This window comes from Crocodylus siamensis, chromosome 4 (assembly GCF_052110815.1).
Source record: "Crocodylus siamensis isolate JL-2025a chromosome 4, ASM5211081v1, whole genome shotgun sequence".
Lineage (NCBI taxonomy): Eukaryota > Metazoa > Chordata > Crocodylia > Crocodylidae > Crocodylus > Crocodylus siamensis.
The window spans coordinates 138,860,381-138,881,913 of record NC_143398.1 but is presented as its reverse complement, the minus strand read 5'-3'; the positions used below and the strand labels follow the sequence as shown (position 1 = coordinate 138,881,913).

Genomic DNA, 21,533 nt, shown 5'->3' with positions numbered 1-21,533 from the left:
CCCCAACTTTCCATAAACTTACCTACAGTAGCAGACGTGCCTGGGAAAAACCGGTCTTCGCAGAATCGCCTTAAAAATGAAGTCTTTCCTACACTTGAATTGCCCACAAAAACAATCTTGAATAAGCTATCAGGGACAGTAGGTATCCTCCTTTCCTCCTTCAAGCAAGAACAAACATTAGTTTACAATTCTGTACACTTGAAATCTGAACTCTCTTGCCCTTTCAAATTTGCAAGGTTTGAAAGGCAACCTGCGGACAAAAAAAATGGAGGTTGTATCCTTTCTACTTAATGGCTTAAAAACAAGTACGGCTCAGTAATTTTTTCTTCTTTTAAATAACTTGGTTTACTTTTGAGGATCTTTTTAGCATTATTACTCATTTCCTTTTTCCTTGAAATATGTCAGGACTGGTTTTCCTTTGTATTGCTCAAAGGCACTATGGAGATCTTGGCTGTGGACATCAAGCTGTCTCCTCATGGAACAACAGTGCTGGGGTATCAAGTCTCTATCAAAGATAAATTTTGCTTTTTTTTTTGAAGTAAAAAGTAACAATTTCAGTTAAATAATTAACAAAATAAAACCCCTACCAATGTTCTCACACTGGTTTTACAACTCCGTTGACCCACCAGTTTTATGCCTCTTCTATCCACATCCAGAAACGCATACAGGTTTCAGAACGTTTCAATGCTCAACCATTTGAAGGCTCAACATCTGAAATTCAGCGTGTAATGGGTGATTTGTGACCTGAAACTCACAGTGGAACTTTGGGGGTGAAATGCTTCATGAGCTGAAGTAAGACCATGCGTATTTTACCCATTCAAATAAAAACCATGAGCTTTGCCCAGCTATACCAGCAAATCATACATAGTGCACCTTCACCTACAAGACAGAGCAGGGATTAGAAGCCCAAGTGTTCTTTCTGTTGTTCAGTTCTTCTCCCAGCTGTTACTGGTGTCGATCTGCAAGCTTCAGTGGAGTTACTCCTGATTTACACCAGTTTAAAACTAGGGTAAGAGAAGAATTGGGCCTAGTTAATCCAACTGTTTGTGCCTGGCAGAGTGGGTTGGCAGGATTTAGCTTTTTGATTATGAAGGAAGGGCAATTTGTGCTGCCCACATATTCTAGGCAGAACATATCATAGAATTAAATGGGAGTAGATGCAAGAGAGACTGTTTTATACTCTAAGTAGGTCATTATACTAGTTGCTTGTCTTTTGTTTTGAGCTGCAGCGATTGAGGGAGAAATAGGGCAGCACCAGCTAGTTTGCGAAAGATGCTATCATCAGACAGAGCATCTGAAGTGAGGAGAAGGCAAGATGAAAAGCAAGGAACCAATATTGTAAAAAGGGAGGCAGGAAACTGGATACCCCTGGCAGTAGGGCACCGGGGGCTCTCTCTCTTTTGTATGACATTTTAGGATTACAACCTTAATAGATTAATATCTAAATTTGATAGCCACTCAACTGCTTTAGGTGAGCTGCATGAATTGCTTTTAGATAGCCATTGAATTATTTAATTGGGCAATCATTCAGAATGTGTTGCAATGTCTGAAAAATTGTACTACAATTGCAACCCGGACACTCTTTGATTCTCTATTTATGAAGTAGGTGCCCACATTTTCCATGAAGTGTCCAGATGCAATTCAGAGAGGACCAAACCTTTCTCGGTAGGTCAAATCCTGGCTGCAGAACTGTAGGGTGACTAATGATGTATTTTTGCAGCACGGGCTGACACAGCAGCAGGTTCAGTCAGTAGGAGGGTATTTCCTCCAAAAATAGGTAGAAATCTGAGCCTGACAATACTCTGTGGTCCTATTAAAAAATACTGAGCTATCCGGGGAGAGAAAGAATAGTTATATTTGTAATAGAAGGTGGAAAATACTCCACTGTCTCCTTTAATGGAAAGAAATCCATTCACTAGGGTCAAAGTTTGGAGAAAAATCTATATCGCTACACACATACATACACACTCATATCTCTTCATGTATTAAAAAACAGCCATTGTTATAACTGTTCAGAGGTCTCTTATCTCATAATTCACTTATCCTTTTATATTAAAAACCTAAGCTCCATTGCACCTCTAGGCTGTAGTAATAAGCGTGCTTCTGTAGAAGGAATGTTCTCAATTCTACTGAAAATAATTCTAAGTCTATTAGCAGGTTTCCAGCAGGAATCCTGCACACACATCAAACTGGACTGCCAAGCCCCAGGTTGCAACCCTACTAGTTCAGAACAATAAGAAGTTAGCTGGCATCAAAAATCCTAACTTCAGTGCCCACATATAAATCCAAGGGATACAATGAAACTGTGCTGGAGAGGGGGCTGGGGAGGGGGCAGATGACCCTTGAAGCCCCTTCTAGCCCTCCAATTCTAATACGTTAAACCAGTGGAGCCAAAAACCTAAGGCCCCATTACATCTCAGCTTCACATACAGATTGCTTTGCCGCCCTCATGTGAGACATACCAGGCCCACTCATGAAAGAGACACACCCCTAGTTTCAAATGCATGGCTCCAGTGCCATGGTTAGTGAGTACAAATGGAGATGCTTTTCTTTATAACCTGTCTGAAGTCTGTATCCAGGGATGGTCAGTTCTAAGCTTTTAACAGCTCCTGTCAGATATTCTAACCCTACTATCTGCAAAGAGCTTCCAGCCTGTCATGACCCATGTTAAAAACAAGCTTATGTCTCAGCAGCCTCCAGACAAACTCTTGACTTCAGAAGACACCCTGCTGCATGCAGCATTAGAAGTCGAATCCTGTGCTTGGAAACCACTGGCCAATCTATCTTCTGGGCAAAAGTCCAGCCTCATGCCAAGATGGTCATTAGCCACTGCTTGGAAAACTATGATCTGAAGAAATAAATCAAAAGGCTGGAAATCAACACAGCCAGACCTGCTAGGTGTGGAACTGGGAAGGTAATTTACCATATGTCATGGAATGGAAATTTCCCTTTGGCTTATCACGTGAACTCAGATTTCCGACCTTGATGTCACGTGCTATTAGAGATTTTTGCATACACAGCTGACAGCCCAAGAAACACCCTTGAGTGCCTGTCAGTGCTAACAGCAGAGTGGGAAGAAACTGAGGCCCCATCTACATGTTACACTTAAGATGCAATTAACCAGTTAATCACATCTTAAACTGTGACCTAGCCACATGTTCAATCTATCAATGGCATGATAAAACAAGCAATAAGCTACAAAGGTATTCCATAAAAAAAAAATTATAATAACTTTGTGGCTCCTTATCACAACATTAATTGAATATGTGGCCCTCATCAACTGATGGGGCTCCCAGATATGGTAGTGTCTCATGTATGGCATGGCAGAAGGTCCAATTGTGTGAATCATACATCAGATCCTATCATGCTCGTTACCTGAACATCTACAAGGGTTCTCAGTGGATCAGATTCCTTGAGGGAGCTGAGGGGGACAAGTTGTGCCTGGCTAAGCCTCTACACCTTGGAAGATTCATTGAATAGAAGGATAGAGGGGTTTGGCCCAACAGAATGCTGTTTTTAGTGCATCCTAACCCTAACCACAACATCCCAGCCTGTAGCTCCCCCTTTGAAGATGCGTGGCACAGCTGATGGCCCACGTGTGAAATACGTTGCAGGCAATGTTGCTTCTTGATAGACTTTTCAATGACAGCCCTGGGTTGAAAATAACATGTTCACTGCTAAATAAGAATTAATTTACATTCCCCTCCACACCATCCTCAGATAGGGGAGGTGTCTTAACAGTAGCAATAGATTTGTGAATGTCCAGAACTGGATCCTGGTGGGGTTGGTGGTAGCAGGGCAACCAGCTGTTGTGGTGACACTGGGGTGAATGAAGCTGTGTTGAGACATTTCTCACTCACTCCCTGCCATCAAATGACGTGTCCAACAGGGCCCAGTAGCCCTAGTAGGCCATGCCCCCACAGCACCCTCAAACTCCCAGACCTGCCAGGAGACCCACAAGACAAAGCAGTTCTGAAGGCTGTATCTGGCCCACAGGATGTATATTTGACAACCCTGCTCTACACAACAAGACCCAGGGGACCTTTATGAGCCTGTTGCTTGTGATTGCATGGAGTAATTCTGCCACAATACCCAGGCATTTCTAGGCCCTCTACAGCCTTTAAAACAGAAGACCACTACACAGTAAAACACAGGAAAGGGTCTGCCAGGGAAGGAAAACAACCAGTATATATGGCACATATGCCTGGGGAGTCCTTGTAACCTGTGATACAGGTGGCACACCTACATGTGCAATTAAGGCACTGAAAGCTTACTGTGCTGTAAAATACTACAGAGTAAACTTTCCCTTTGAGTGCATCTACCTATGTGCCCATCAGAAGCAAATTTGCTCCTAGTGGGAGCAGTTCAGGGCAGGACTACTCTTGTCTTGCTCTGCTCTCACATGGCAGCCAGGCCTGGGCTGGCAGGGGGCACCAGGGTCAGGCCTGGGCTCCAGAGGGGTGGGTGCGGGAGAGCTGTCCCACCTCTGAGGCAGCTCACAGCTGGTTGCCCTGCTACCACCCACCCTGCACCCCTGACCCAAGCAGCTGCCTGCTACCCAACCCCCACTCTGAGATTGGAGCCAGAGCTGAGACATTTTCCCCTGCCCTGGGCATCTGCCTGCCCCCTGGGCCAGCTCTGATCTCAGAGCTGGGGCTGGGACAATGTCCCCTCTCACTGGAGCAGGCACCTGCCAAGCCCCGGCTCCAAGATCGGAACCAGAACCGGGACATAGTCCCCTGCCCCGGGCAGCTCCCTGCTGCTGGGCTGGCTCTAGTCTCAGGGCTGGAGCTGGGACAATGTCCCCTGGCCCTGCAGCAGGCAGCTGCCAGCCCCTGCTCTGAGATCCCAGGACCAGGGACAGCAGCTGCCTGCTGCAAGGGCAGAGGACACTGTCCCAGCCCCAGCTCTGAGATCAGCTGATCAAACCAAGGGCTGGGAAGTAGGCAATAGGGGGCGCTCCTGCGTTGAGCCGCCCACCTCCCTGTGCCCGCCCACCTTCCAGACTCCGAATGCCTCCCTAGGGGCGCCTTATGCTTGGCCGACCCCTCTCTCGGAGCACACTCGCTAGTCTGGGGGTAACGTTGCCGCCACCACCCCGAGAAGGGACTGTCTCGGCCCTGTGTCCTCGGGGAAACACAGGCCTAATAGTCCGACAGGTACTTGACCCGGTACAGGCACTTGGGGCACTTCCCCAAGTCAGGGGGCAAAAAGCAAAGTCTCCCTTAGTCCGCAGACCTAAGGGGTCTCTTAGGCATAATTTAGACCCACCCCTCAATAAGTCTCCCACACCAGTCAAAAAGGAGAACTTTATTGATTACGAGGGGTAGGAGAAACTAGGGTACAGGACTGAGCAATATCTTAGAAATCCTAAAGAGCAAACAGTGTGGCTGAGGTAGCCTTTTGATTACGCATCTGTGTTACTGCCAGCTAAATATCTAATCCGATTGAGTAGCTTACTCACAAGCATCTTCCAGAGTTCTCCAGTTTCCCCTCTGGAGTCTTGGGGTGAGAGAGAGAGCTAGGTCCAGATGGTAAGGCTTCTCTGTCTCCCCTGCTTTGCTGCTGCTTCACCTCATGGCTGAAGAGAGAGAGCCTCCTTCCCCCCACCCCAACCTATATAGCCCCTGTGACCTCATTCACCTGGTCCAGTGGAAGTCAGCCCCAGTTGGCTGTCAGCCAACCAATTTGAAATACATCACCTGTTACCAGGCAGATTCCAGCTCCCCAGGTAGAAACCCCTCACCCAGGTGGCTGAAGCCAGTCACGTAGGCAGAGGGAGCAGGTTTCCCCCCTCCCTCAGGAATGCAGCCAGCTCAGGTTACCTAAAGAGGCTGAGGTGTGAATCCTCTGTGCTGGCCCATCTAATCACAGAGTCACAGGGCAGAGATTTTGGGAGAAATCAAGGTGGCTTTCTGCCACAGGCAGATGCTTGGGAGAAGGGACAGTTCTTCCACACTCTGCTTCCTTGGCTGACGGGGAGCACTTTGCTCATGGTCAGCTATGTAACCATGAGCAACTGTGCATTAACTAACTGCATGGTAGAAAACTGTGAATTAGCCTATTTTAATACACAGTAGCTCCTGTGCACAGTTACATAGTGCTGATTTACTGCACAGTACATTAGTTTACTGAGCAGTAAAGCATCTCATGTAGACACACCCAGGGAGTGGGAAGACTTTTTCCTGCAAACTTCAAAGCCTGTGCATGTAGCCTGCCTTGGGGCTGGCCAGTGACAAGCACACAGTCCTTCCTAGTCAGACTGCCAGTGCTGGTAGGAACTGCCGGAAAGGAAAGGGACCAGAATCTCAATGCTAACTGGAGTGAGATCAGCACAGTTTTCTCTTCTCCTGGGATATGCAGAGATCTTCCTAAGAGATGCAAGCCCCATCCCTTGGGAAGTGAAAACCTGCAGTAGAAAAAAAATCAAACTAAAAAAAGTGCTAGAGCTAGCGTGGTCCCTAAATGAGTGCATAAGGGGAGGGAGGAAGTACTAAGAGGTCTATCCCACACTTCTGCCCCACAAATAGGCAGTGGTCACAACCAAGTAGCCTGTATAATCTACTAAGTATAACAGGTGCGCCTCATTAAACAGCTTCTGTTGTTCCAGCTGCTCCGAAGGAAGGCAGTGTCCTTTATCCCCATCTCCAATGCCAGCAACAGGGCAGTATAAAATTGATTGTGTAGAAAAGCTTATATTCACAGCCTCTTATGAGCCAGGGGTCAAGAGGATTGCCAGAGCATGTTAACAGCATGAAGCTCTGTTTTAGCCAGCTGGATTCGTTAGAGCAGGGGTTTTCAACCAGAGATGTGCATACCCCTGGGGGTACTTGGGATGGTCACTCCCCCCCCCCGCCAATCGATGATCAGCCACTGGGGGATATCCCACTCCCTTGCTGTCTGGCCACCAGGGGACTCCAGCTTCTTGACCAGCCACCAGGGGTACACCAACTCAAAAAGGTTGAAAGCCCCTGCGTTACAGAACCCAAATGGACTTTTTTGTCTTTAAATCCTATACTCTGGAGACCTCTTGATTCTCAGAAGTAAACCTTACACAGAACATGCTGTACAGTATTAGGATCATAGGAAAGTAGGGCTGGAAGAGACCTCATAAAATCATCTAGTCCACCTACCTACTCAAGGCAGGATTATTCCCAACTAAACCATCCCATCCAAGTGTCTGTCTATCCTGCCCTTGAAAACTTCCTGGGATGGAGATTCCACAACCTCTCTTGGTAGCCTGTTCCAATGCTTGACCAACCTTACGATCAGGAAGTTCCTCCTAATCTCCAGCCTAAATTTCCCCTGCTGCAATTTAAGGCCATTAGTTCCTAGCCCTGTCCCTTACAGCCTCAGAGAAAAGCATATCTGCATCCTCTCTGGAATCGTCCTTCATGCATCTGAAGACTATTATGAAATCCCCTCCTAGTCTTCTCTAGACTAAATAACACTAATTCTTTCAGCCTTTCCTCATAAGTCTTGCTTCCCCCTAATAATTTTTGTCGCTCTCCATTTGACTTTATCCACACTGTCCACATCCTTCTTTAAGGTGGGGCCCAAAGCTGGACACAGTATTCTAGGTGAGGCCTCAACAGTGCTGAACAGAGTGAAATAATCACTTCCCCTGATTTGAAAGAGACACTTGTGTTACTACAATGCAATGTGCTGTTGACTTACATTCAGCTTATGGTCCATGGTAATGCCTAAGGTCCTTCTCTATTTAGATTTATATTGCACCCTATCCAGAACAGCTCAGAGCAGCTTATAATAACAACTAACCCACAAGATAAGGAACGACATGTTTCTCAGTTGACAACCTAAAACTTTCAAACTTCATCCCACCCTACCTGCTCCCACTTCCCAGCCTATTTCACAGGAAAGCAAACCCTCCAGCTCAACCAACCATGCTTTCCAACCTGCATCCACAAGATACAGAAAACCTCTCCCCCTCACCTACCTACCTGCCTACCCACTCCCACTCCCCTGTCTCACCCCCAAGGAAGATCTCTCCCTTTCTGCCCAATGTCCCTCCTGAGGCCACATATCCCTCACCTACAGAGGGTCTGCAGCCATCTCCTAAACCCCTCCCCTTCCCCCTACTAGATTCAAACAACCATAGCAGAGAAATAATAGAAAAACATGCTGTCCATAACAAAGGGCAATGCTGATGGGCACTCTTGAATGTTGCCCTTTGATGGCACCCAACTGAATGCCTGCCCACAGAGGCCTGCCAGCTTTGTAAAGCCTACAGACTGGCTAGGTCCTTTTCCCTCAGTTCAGGTAGACTAGATGGTGCCTGGGCTGGGCTTCAGCCCTCCTCCAGAGGGAGTAAATAAAGAGAATGTGCAGAGCCAGATTCTTCCCTCAGTAGCACTCGATATCAGTGGGAGTCAAACATTTGCAACTGAGGACAGAATTCTGGCCCAGATGTTCATCAATATCATAATCGTCATCAGAAATAACAACAATAATAATTGATATTTCCATAGTACCTGGAACATGCAACACAGTTACTGAGCTCCTATTTTCTCCTAAAGACTTGCAACAGAAACAGACAGGGAATTCAAAGGATATGAGAGAGAAGGAAGGCTACATGGAGAGGTGAAGGGACAGAGCCTATTTTCTCTTTGCTCTCCTGGTTGGTATGTATGCTAGACATGTAAATTAAGTTCTGGGCATTTTTGCAATATTTGGGATTCAATATAGCTACATGTGTCCACACTTCCTTACTGGGCATGCTCTGTTGGCTGCACTATGGCTGCAGAGCTGATGGGGGTGATTAGAATTGCTCAGGCACACACTCAGGCCACAGCCAAGGCCTGAAACTTCAGTCCCAGAAAAGCCATGACTACATAGAAGGGCTGGAGTGTGTCCTGGACAATGCTTAACTTATGGCCTTGTGCTTAGAACAGTTTGTTGGGAAGCAGGAGTTGCAGCTTGAAGCCCCATCTATGTGAGATGGGCTTAAGATGCTTGTCTTGTGCTCCCTGGGCTAGTCCCTCAACTACTAGACTAAAACATGGGAAGAGCTTCTCTTCTTCCCCCTCCTCTTCCATTGTCAGTTTATTCCAGGCAGCATACAGAGGATCCTGTTCCACCACAGGTGGAAACAGAATCCCAAACTAGGACTAGGCACCAATAACCTGGATCCTTAGTAACCTTAATAACCCTAGTGCTTACCTGGATCAACCAAGGTAAGCACTAGGGCTGTGCAAAACAGCACTGTTTCGTTTCGACTTCTGTTTTGATGGGACAATGTTTTGTTTTGAGTTTCATTTAGTTTCAAAAGCACTGTTCTGTTTCATTTTGTTGCAACTGTTTTGTTCAGGGAGATAAGTGCAGAGGTTTCTAGGAAACTGGACCTCAAACTGCAGCTTGCACCCAGTGCCGGGAAGTTTGGGGCTGCCATTGGCCTGAGGCAGCAGTAACAGCCTCCTGTCATCTGGCATGCAGATCCAGGGGCTTGAACCCCTGGGGAGGAGTTTGGCACAGCCCCACAGCCCTCCCGATGGTGCAAGCTCCCAGATGTGTGTGTAGGATGACAGCATGCTGTCACTGCCGGCTTGGCACGGGCTGCGCCCAGCACTGGTCCCAGCCAGCAGCAACAGCCTCCTGTCATCTGGTATGCAGATCGGGGGCCTGCACCCTTGGGAGGAATCTGGCACCACCCCACTGCCCTCCTGGGGGTGCAGGTGGGCCCCTGATCTGAGCACTGGATGACAGGCGGCTGCTGCTGCCAGCTGGAACCAGTGCTGGGCACAGCCTGTGCTGAGCACCGGGAAGACTGCTACTGCCGCTGGCCCCAGCCAGCACCGACAGCCTGCTGTCATCCTGTGTGCAGATCCAGGGGGCTGTGACAGACTTCTCCTAGGGGCTGTGGCCCCTGGATCTGCGCCAGATGACAGGAGACTGCCACTGCCGGCTGGGACCAGCGCTGAAGCCAAGTAAGCCTGGCTTCAAAACTTGAAATGTTTCCAGTGCCCTTGTTTCGCTTCGAAGGCTTTTGTTTCATTTCGATTTTGCTGTTTGGAGCTCACAAAGCATCAAAACAGCTTTGAAATGAAACACATGGCAAAATTTCGCACTGCCCTAGTAAGCACTAAGGGGCCCAATAAACATCAGGACAAGGGGGCACCAAGGGCACCCAGTGCAGGGCTTATATGTCTCTACATTAATGCTAGGAGCATGGGGAACAAGCAGAAGGAACTAACAATTTCAACCTGGTTGGGCTAACTGAAACCTGGTAGGATCCTTGGGCAGTAGGCACTGAAGGTTATAAGTTGCACAGATGGGATAGAGTGGGGAAAAAACTGGGGGGGGGTGTTGCTCTTTATGTTAAGGGGCAATATACATCTCCTATAATCAATATGGGATCAGAGGAAGGCTAAACTGAGGTACTGTGGATTAGGATACAAGGGCGTTGAGGGGAAAGGGACTTGCTAGTGGGGGTCTATTGAAGACCACCACACCAGGAAGATGAGCTAGACCTGGAATTCTCCAGACAGCTCTGAGGCCATACGGTCAAGAAATATAGTTGTCATGGGTGACCTAAACTACCCTGACATCTGCTGGGAGGATCAGTCAGCCAGAACTAATAACTCACTTAGGTTCTTAACCTGAATACAGGACCTCCACCTGATGCTGGAGGTATACGATCCCACTAGGGGGAACGCCTTGCTGGACTTGGTGCTGGTTATGGGGGATGACCTGGTGGGGGATCTGCAGGTACAAGGCAACCTAGGGGACAGCAACCATCAATTGATTGAATCACTATCTGGCAAAGGGTGGGAAAAGTAACAGCAGAGCAGAAATGCTAGATTTTAGGAAGTCTGACTTCAGGATGCTTAGGAGATTAGTTAGTGGGGTATTAAAGTTCAAGAGCATTGACAGAATGGGGGTCCAGGAAGGGTGGCCCAAGGAAACGATCCTTCGGGCATAGAAGGAGGCAATCTCACTGCATAGAAAAGGAGGCAAAGTGGCTAAGAAACCCTCCTGGCTAAGCAGGGAAATCCAGGAAAGTCTAAGGGCAAAAAAGGGGCATACATGCTGTGGAGGCAGGGGGTAGCTGCCAAGGAAGAGTATACTGCCTTGGCTCGCACTTGCAGGGAATCAGTCAGGAAGGCCAAAGCAGCATTAGAACACAGGCTGGCAACAAAACTTAAGAACAACTAAAAGTCCTTCTTCAGGTATATAGGGAGCAAAAAGAAGGCGCAGGGCAGTATAGGATCCCTACAGGATAGACAAGGACAGCTGGTGACAGATAGAGGAGAGACAAAGCAGAGCTCTTCAATGAGTTTTTTGCGTCTGTATTCTTGAACTCAGATCTAGACAAATCTCCCAAATGCATTACTGACAGAAGCAGAAGAAACACCAGCCCACCGACTGTCAGCGCTGACCTAGTAAAGAGACACTTGGAGGGGTTGGATGGATTTAAATCAGCGGAACCAGATGAGTTCCACCCAAGGATGCTGAAAGAATTAGCCAGTGTCATAGCAGAGCCACTGGCATGACTGTTTGAGCACTCATGGTGATCAGGTGAGATCCCTGAGGACTGGAAAAGGGCCAGTGTGGTCCCTATTTTCAAGCAGGGGAGGAAGGAGGATCCAGGTAACTCTATACTGGTTAGTCTCACGTCTATCCTTGGGAAAACCCTTGAAAAAAGTATCAAGGATCACATTTGTAGGAGTCCAGTGGGTAATATAATGCTGAAGGGCAACCAGCACAGGTTCACAGCAGGTAGATCCTGCCTGACTAAACTTGTTTCTTTCTATGACTGATCACTAAAAGCTTAGTTGCAGGTGCCAAGGGAGATGTCATCTACTTGGGACTTTATGAAGGTCTTTGACACAGTTTCCCGTCCTATTCTTGTAAGCAAATTGAACAGCTGTGCCACAGACAATTACACAATCACATGGGTGGCAAATTGGCTTAAGGGTCGTACCCAGACAGTGGTGGTGGCTGGGTCAGTATTGACCTCAAAAGATGTGGGCAGTGGAGTCCCCCAGGGCTCGGTACTTGGGTCGGTGCTGTTCAATATCTTCATTACTGACCTGGATGAGGGCGTAGAAAGCACTCTGTTCAAGTTTGCAGATGGCACCAAACTATGGGGCAAAGCAAACACACTGATAAGAAGAAACCAAATCCAGGCAGACCTGGGCAGGTTAGAGAAGTAGGCAGAGAACAGTAGGATGCAGTTCAATAAAGACAAGTGCAAGGTGCTGCACCTATGGAGAGGGAATCACCAGCACACCTATAGGCTGGGGGATGACCTTTCCAGCAGCACAGTGGCAGAAAGAGATCTGAGTCATTATCAACTCCAAGATGAATATGTCGTCAATGTGACAAAGCAATTAGCAAGCTAACCACACTTTGTCAGGCATTAGTAGGTCCATCACAAACAGGTCCTCGGAGGTGATGCTCCCCCTCGATACAGCACTGGTCAGGCCACAACTACAGTACTGTGTCCAATTCTGGGTGCCGCAATTCAAGAAGGATGTGGAAAACCCTGAGAGGGTCCAGAGGAGGGCCACTCGTATGGTTAGAGGCCTGCAGGGAAGGCCCTGTGAGGAAAGGCTGAGGGACCTGGACCTTTTCGGCCTCCACAAGAGAAGGCTGAGGCGGGGATCTTGTGGCAGTATACAAATTCACCAGGGAGGCAGCAGGGAATAGGAGATGCTCTATTTACCAGAGCAACCCTTGGACTAACCAGAAACAACAGTCACAAGCTGATGGAGAGCAAGTTTAGGTTGGGTATTAGAAATAATTTCTTCACGGTTAGGGTTGCCAGAATCTGAAATGGGCTTCCAAAGGAGGCGGTGCTCTCCCCTGCCATGGGGATCTTCAAGAGGAGACTGGACAAGTACCTGGCTGGGGTCACATGACCCCAGCACCTTTTCCTGCCCCTGGCAGAGGGTTGGACTCAATGATCCTTTGAGGTCCCTTCCAACCCTAACAACTATGAATCTATGAAAACTGCAGTTATATAGCTACACAGGTGCGTGATGGGTAAAAGAGGATCTGTCCCTGCAGTGACATGAGGCAGAGAAGAAGCCCAGTTTCCTGGCCCCAGCCCCATGATGATCCACCCAACCATCCCACTTCTCACATAAATCATTACTGCTGCCTCCTGAAATATGAAAGATTTGAGTGGAATACTGAGCAACATCAATATTTCAAGTTATTAATTTGTTTAAGAAGCCAGTTAATAGACTTTCCAATTGTTATTTAATACCACTAATGAGGGAGTTTTCTGTCTTAACATGATAATGTATAACAGGAGGATCATCAAACATTTTCTGCTAGTTAACTAGTGCCAGGACACTTTCCTGTTAATTAAGTAATAAGTGAATTCAGCAGCTATCTGCTGAGAAGGCTCCACTTGACCTTAAGTTAAGGAAAGATGCAGCTATCCAGAGCAAGCAGTACATAATAATTGAGGATAACTCTACTTCTGAGAACAGTACAGAGCAAGTACCTTGTGGTGATATCACATTAATTCTCCAAGTAGGTTTTGATGAGTTATTCCTTTTTTTTTTTTTTTAAATGGAAAGCCTTTTTCTGTACCTTGGTTATACCTTATTATAAAGTGTGCTAATTAGAAGTTATTGTGTAACCCTGGCATAATTTTACCACTGCTTTAAAGATGTACAGGCTGCCTGTTTCTTCTAGAGGAGAGAACTTCATAATTACAACTGAGCATACCTATTTCCATACCTTAATCCTTTAAATACGTACTTTCAGTGACTGAACAATAGAGAACATTTAACTATACTAAAATTAGAATATAAGCATAATTAGTTATAAAGCAGAACCAGGGCGTGTCGGGTTTTCAGCTGGAAAGAATTACATTTCCCCGCTTAAGATTTTATAAACCACTACTATACACACAACTTGTTTTTCTCCAAGGACAAAGCTGGAACATTTTTCTTAGTTTCAATTTTCCAGGAAAAAATTCTGTTTAAATTTCAACCAAAACAGGAAACTCTTTTTCCAAAAATATCACCTTCCTTATCCATGACCTGGTTAAAATTTCATTTAAAATATTTATATTTTAACAAAAAGGGGCACATTTTCATCTTCATTTATGGCCACCAATTGTAGGATTCTCTAGTCCTATACCTTAGTATCACTTAGTCTAATTTCAACCCTGAAAGACAGTCCCTTGGCACTGGCTACCTAGTCCCCACTTTGAGCATCTCCAGTGACACATCCTTCTACAATCAGCTTCATCACCTTGATGCCCTGCTGAACTTCACTTAACTTTAAGACTACATGTAGATTTCAAAAGGTGGATTTCAACTGATTCAAGGAAATAGTAGGCATGGTGTCAAGGGAAGACAGATTGAAAAATAAAGGCACACAAGGAGGCCTGAAAGCTTTTGAAGGGCACAGTATTGAAAGCCCAACAAGAAACTGTTCCAACATGACAAACTCAAGAAGAGTGGTAAGAGAATAACGTAGCTGCATAAGGAGCTTCTAGGATGTTTCAAATGCAAAAGGAAAGCTTACAGGCAGTGGACAGATGAGCAGGTCACCAAGGAAGCATACTGGGAAATTGCAAGAGCCTGCAGAGACAAAAATCAGGAAAGGCAAAGGTAAAAGATCAGATCCACTTAGTGAGGGAGATTAAGGACAACAAAAAGAGTTTCTATAAGTATGATGGCCAGAAAAGAAGGACCAAGGAAGCTGTGGGTCCACTATTAAATAGCCAAGGAAAACTCCTAACAAAAGATGTAAAGAAGGTGGAGCTACTCAACAGCTGCTTTCCCCAGTTTTCACAAAAAAGGTAAACTGCAGCCAGACACCTAATAAGAATTAGTTTGGATAAAGATTGGGAGAAGTTGAGGGATGAGATAACAAAAAAAAGCACTAGTTCAAAAACTTTTATGGATCTGAATAAATTCAAGTCAGCAGGGCCTGATAAACTTTATCCCAAAATACTGAAAGAACTGGCAGAGGACATTTTGGAGCCCCTGGCAATAATATTTATGAAGTCATGGGAGATGGGCAAGGTACCAGAGGACTGGAAAAGAGTCAGTGTAGTGCCTCTCCAAAAAACGGCAAAAAAGTAGATCCAGGAAACTGTAGACCAGTTAGCCTTACCACAATACCTGGAAATTTACTGAAGCATGGGTGCACGGCTGATGCCCCAGGCAGGTTCTGGATCAAGGCTCTGGGTGCGAGCTTCCATTGCACTGGGAGGGAAGCAGGTCAGTTGTGGATGCCACCAGAAAGTTTTGCATCTGCACTCCTGAACCTGCCCACAGCACCACAGCTGATGTTGCCACCCACCTGCTGTGGTGGAAGTCCTGCCTGGGTCCACAGCTGATGACTGGACAAAAGTAGTCCTTCCCACCTACACAGCACCACGCAGCAGTCAGAGCCACTGGCTACTCACAGACTAGATCCAATGAGTTGGCACCTGTCCACTGGTAGGCCAGATTAAATCTGTTGGAGGGTTGGATCCAGTCTGCGGGCCATATTTTGCCCGCCCAATTTAGATGCTGGAATTGAGAAATGTTTGAGCAAATCTGCAGCTGACATGAAGCTTAAAAGGACTGTGAACATGGTGGAGGACAGAAGTACAATTTACAAGGATCTGGACAGACTGGAAAGCACTGGCTGGAGCTAACAGGATGAAGTTCAATGCTGACAAATGTGAGATGCTACACTTATGGAAGAATAATTAAAAATACAAGATAGCTGACACTTGGCTAGATGGCAGCAGCACTTCAGAAAGGATCTAGGATTCTTGATGGATCACAGGTTCAATAGGATTCTGAAGTATGAAGTTGCAGCAAAGTAGGTTTAGACTGAATATATGGGAAATCTTCGTCACTGTTAGAACAGTGAGGCAGTGGAATAGACTGCCCAGAGAAGTAGCGGAGTCTCCATTATTGAAGATGTTCAAGAGGAGGTTGGACAAATATTGGTCAGGGTTGGTCTAGGAGCAGCTATACCAATACTCTCCTTCAGATACTTCCTATGCTTCTGGGCTTTGCTTATTGATGCATGAGACTGGGAAGGAATTTTTTTCCCTTCTGCCACTACAAGTGTCCAGGCAGAGGGGGAGGGGCAGAGTTTGCCCTCCTCAGAGGGTGGTCTTGGCTGGAGCCAAGGCTGAAGATTTTGACTGGGGTGTGCCAGCACACCTGCTGGGAATTAAATCCAGAGGTTCCTGGCTACAGGGTCTTCCCATTCTGCTTAAGTACAGACTATTATATTTGGGGCCAGGAAGAAATGGGATGGTTTGCACAGGGACGATCCTGCCTCAGGCAAAGGGTTGGAACAGATAACCACTCAAGGTCTCTTCCAGACCTACTTTTCTATGATTCTGTGAAACATCCGCATGCAACTATAAAATATATAGAAACCCCTGCACCTTCAGTCCAGAAATCTAAGCACTTGCTACTGCATTTATAAGATTATGGGGTATATTGTCAGCTGAGGCCTGCCTTTCGTTTTTTGCACTTTTAAAATGAATTTGGGCATCAAGCTGACTACTCCTGCTTCTATTTCCATGATTTGCCCATGAAAATCAGTGGCCAGGAACTGAGATTTTTATAACCAGATCAATGACAAGTGTAAAAATGTTTGCCCAAATTGGACAGATGACACTAGTCTACAAAAGGAAAGCCAAATAATGTTGGCTTCTGAAAATAATTTATTACGTTATACTGATTTAATTTGATCAAAGGCAAGTTGGTCCTTACATGTGACAATATTTCTTTTCCCACTGGCTGCCCTCTGGGTGATGATGGCATATGCTGAGAAGATGGTGTCAGCTGCGTCTCATCCATTTCCTTCTCTGAGGACACATCCTCATCTTCCTCTGTCCATTTACTTAACTGTTTCTCAAGTGGTCTATCCAAAAGCTGGGGTAGGTGATCTTCTTCAATTGATATGATTCTCTGGAGATGTTTAGCTTGAGTCATTTCTCCAGTATAGTGGTCTGACTCTACAGAAATATATCCATTCAAGCCAACAGAATTCCTTCTTCTTGTGGAGTTACCAAAAACATCTTCTTCTTCAATGGACTGGCTAGAAAAACATCAGGAAGAATCCTGTTATAAAACAACCTTATTCTTGACTTCTATTTAATTTACACTGACCTAATGCTATCCAATGGAGTTATGTTTGACTTAAAATTAGCATAGCTGAGTTATCATCAGGTCCTTATACTCTTTATTATTCAGATTTAAACTATCCCAGTTAACTGACCCTTAAAAAGTAAGTCCAACATTCAGCGTGTATTTTTATAGCATATGTAATAAATTATAGACAGTCAGACGTGTATGCATGTATTGTACTGATAAATAAGCCATACAAAACACAATACTGTAATATTAATGTGGAATGGTTTGTTTTGGGAGAAGAAGGTTATTATTAAACACAAATTTCACCTCATCCCTAACCTATCAGCATAGCCATTGCAAGCTTCCCAGGTTACTCTTTTAAAAAGGAGAAAAACCACATGCTGTCTGCATGTAACCAAATTCTCACTTCCATAGGAAGGGCCCTACCATTGCTAGTACGGTTCCATTGAAATGTATGAAGTTGCGTCAGTTTATACCAAATGAAGTTTGGCTCTCAATATCTGAACCGTGTTTAATTTTTTAAATGCTTCAGGAGACTAAAACACCAACACAGTACTCTTCTGAGGACCTTGTGCTTGCACCTACCCAATGGATAACTTCCTACTATTCTTCCCAGATTATCTCTTTGCCAAAAAGAAACTTATGAGTGAATTACTTTGCTTATGTCAATTTCATATTTATGATCACATCATTAAGATTTAAATCATCTGCATCTTTTCTATGCCATGTGCTTATATATTATAGCAGGTCAGCAGTAACAGGTGATGCAGAAATACCTCTGTTCAGAAAGTCAGGAGGTACCATACCAAATTCATGTCATTCTAAGTAACACCAGCCACTAAACTGCCTTTCCTCCTGGAAGCTTAAAGGTGGCTCTGAACCTCCTTTTCCTCAACTGAGATTGGACTGGCCATATCATACCTTCTAGGCTTTTATTTCTAAATTACTGAAGAACATCCAGTTGTTATACTTGTGGAACTGTTATACATACATGCAATATCAATGTTAGACAAACTATTCCAAGTTGCAGTGGCTTTGAGCACAATCATGCTGAAATAAGTACTGTAGCTCTTTCCTGTGCAATCCCATGATTGTCAGGTATGTCTCAAATAGAAAAATTATGTTCTTACCTTTTAGCCAGTACCTTTCCCTCTACATATTTCCCAATGACAGATCCAGATCTTTGCTTCCAGTTGGTATTCGGAGTACTTGTTTTATATTTCTGCAGGAATAAATTACACCTCTTACTTAATTATTCATGTTATTCATTAAGGGTAACAAAATAGTGGCTTCATTACTAGCATTTTGGTAACACAATAATGGGCATAACAGAAGAATCTTTGCTGGATTAGCTGAGAGGCAACTTGTTTCAAAAGCCTGATGGGTAAACAAGCGGAATGTGGAAACTCCACCTACAAAAACAATTAATCTTCCATTCAGATTAAGTAGAGCAGGTCATAAAACAGGATAAAAATCAGCAGAGCTCCTCTGAAATTAATTAATTAGAGCATTTTATATCAGCTGAGGATGTGCCTCTCTGTGGCGTCTTGTCTAGATAGAAAAAAGGTACAAATGAGTGGACATCCTGATTCTGAATAAAAATAATTCAATAAAAAGAAGCCAGAGTACCTCTACAGCCCCAAAGGAAGCTTCTACTACAGCATAAACAGTCAACAGGATTTATTTGTATCCAATGGTAGGATGTTAGAATACTTAAAGCACAATTATGTTTACTAGGTACTCAGATACTGTACTGATGGATAACTGTTTCAAGAGATTAGCTACTGTTGACTGAACAGATGAAATTAATTGAATTTTAATGGTTCCATTTGAAGATTCTCTCATTCCCTTACGGCTGCTTTCTTAGCTTCTTACAAATTCAGGTAATCATCCTTCCAAAAGACAGCTTGAATTTTAGAAACCTATATATGCGGCTTTTTATTGCATTTAGTGAATATATTTTGTTGCCTTAAATCTTGATTTTAACTGGAAAAGGAGCTATAATGGGAGGGGAATGGAACACCACAAGAATCTGTCCCCTCTGCCCACCTGCTCCTTGTCTGCTGACCACAGAGTTAAGTAATGGTATTTGTTTACCTGTAAGCACATGTCACGTTCATCTTTCAGATGCTTGTTTCTTTCTCTGCAAGGACAATATATAAGTAAAGAAGCAGCAGGCTACAGCAGAAATTTTGAATCTCAGAATTTGTGCTCACTTCACTATACAGCACCAGATATTGATTGTTTAGTCAAAAGATTATAGAAAGACCAATCCAAAAATCTTTCACTCTTGCATATCTCCATCTTTGACTGACTCATCTATGCTCTCATAGGACCAGATCTCTGGCTGATGTAAATCTTCATTAAGCCTTAGAGGATTAAAACTGACTAGCATCTGATTTAAATGCTTTAACACATGGAAACTGACTCTAGGCCATATTTTTTCCTTTACTGTATATGGAAAAGTTTCAGACATTTTCATAGTCAAGAACAATTTTTAGTGAAGATTTTGGTGAATACCTTCCAATCACAGTTGTGTAGACCATTCACAACCACATAACTTCCCTGTAACATCTATCCTGTAGACTATCATTAAGAAAGTATCCTGTACAGTTTTCAGCTTCTGTTAAGGCCTTTTAGCAGCTAGAAATGCATAGTAAAAGGAATCATCTAATTTGCATGGTCAGCCAACGGCAGACTTCAAATTCCAGTTTGAGAGCCTGCAGTGTAATTAATTGTAAAACCATCGTAAACATTTTAAAAATGAATAATGGATGAGAGTTGTCTGAGAGCATGTATAACTGACCTGTGCAAACTGAATAACCTTGTGACCAAAACAATGAGGCAATATTTAAATAAAGGATGTTAGTGCACATTAAAAAGTAGTGTTGAAAGTTGCACAGAAATGGCTTCAAATACTAGTTAACCAATTGAAACAATAGGCACAGAATTAGCCAGATACATTTTAACATATTTTTACTAAAAGACTTGCAAGCAAAAAGTCTCAATTTTGGATGAGCTGCACTCAATGGAGGCATGATAGGTCAAATGGGGCTTCAAGTCACCTCTCAACTTCCTGAACCCTGCCCACTGCATAAGCCTCATAGCTGTTCTATACCTGGCAAGAACACCCTTCTTTCTAGAACCTGTATCACAGCATAAACACCCACCTTTTTCTGACATATCCTCTAGCCTGCACTTTGGCAGCGATTCAACAAATGACACGGAGATATTTCACTGACCCCAGACTAAAAAGGAATCCCTTTCTTCTAGAGATAATACCCAGATGCCATTTCCAATAGGCCAGTGGGAGCCAACCTTTTTGGCAGGTATGTCACAAATTAGTCCTGAATCCTCCATGTCACTCTGATCTCCTTCCCCTGCCTGCTCTGCTGCTCTACTTTCTGCTCCTCGCCTTGTGCTCCCTGCCCAATCTGCTACTCTGCTTTCTGCTCCCTGTCTTACCTGCTGCAATGCTGCCTGCTCCCTCCCTGATCTGGCACATACCACACACAAAGGCTGCCCCACTTGTGGCATGTGTGCTGCAGGTTGGCCAACCCTGCCATAGGCTATGGGTAACACTTCAAATAATTTGCTCAGCTAGCTTAGAAAAAAAATACACACAGGTTATCACTGCAAAACTAAAGAGGTCCTGCAAATCAAATGTGTATTACCTTAAGAAGTCCAGCTGTTTAAGGAGTCCTGACTTCTCTCTCCGTAAGGTTTCTGTCACTCTGTACACCTCCCTGAAACAAAAAAACAATCTTTGTCCTGGACACAATAACACAGAACTGATGGAGTGCCTCCTGCAGCCCGTAAAGAACGCTCCTTAAGACCCAAGTCTTGCAGTCCTTATTAATACATACACAGTATTTACTTTGGCTATAAGGTACAAATCTACTCTGCCTTCTATCTGACGTAAGACTAACACATCTAACAATGTTGGAGTCCTTAGTATAAAGTGTCACCGACTTCAAAAGAAGCATGGCCAGCATAAGGAACACAGAATCAGATTATGTTAAGGGGTTTTGTTTTCCTTTTGTTAAACTCAACTCTCCTAGTGGTAGCTATTAACCAAGGGGTTAGAAGATGCATCTTCTTAAGACCTTCAGCCAGTCCACTACACTGTGGCACTGGAGCTCACCTCTTTCAGAGATTTAAACTCCTTGCCCTGAACAGTCAGAGACGAGATAATACCTCACAATAATAGAGGTGTTACCCTGGCTGTCAGTTCAAGTAATTACTTCTCCCTTATTAAACAATTTACTTCATTTTATTTCCTGTCCTAAACTAGTAAACCATCAATCCTTCTAGATCACGGTATATGTGAATGGTCACCAGGACCTTCAATGCATATGTCTAAGCAGGAATATGGAGGAATGGAGGCTGCCCAGACTTCCCACCCCTTTTCAGAACATTAAGACAGAATCCAAAGGC

The 21,533-nt window shown here is 44.7% G+C and overlaps 1 protein-coding gene across 2 annotated transcripts in view; it reads right to left on the bottom strand.

The window, feature by feature from the left end:
• CRACR2A (calcium release activated channel regulator 2A) overlaps positions 1-21,533 on the bottom strand; it is a 114,121-nt gene that overhangs the window by 21,826 nt on the left and 70,762 nt on the right. For both annotated transcript variants that reach the window (XM_090043908.1, XM_090043909.1), the window contains 5 exons: positions 20,771-20,842; positions 19,194-19,239; positions 18,227-18,318; positions 16,713-17,040; positions 23-158 (listed from right to left, as the gene is read on the bottom strand). In XM_090043908.1, the coding sequence (XP_089900034.1) occupies positions 23-158; positions 16,713-17,040; positions 18,227-18,318; positions 19,194-19,239; positions 20,771-20,842 (674 nt within the window). The remainder of the gene's footprint in view (positions 1-22; positions 159-16,712; positions 17,041-18,226; positions 18,319-19,193; positions 19,240-20,770; positions 20,843-21,533) is intronic.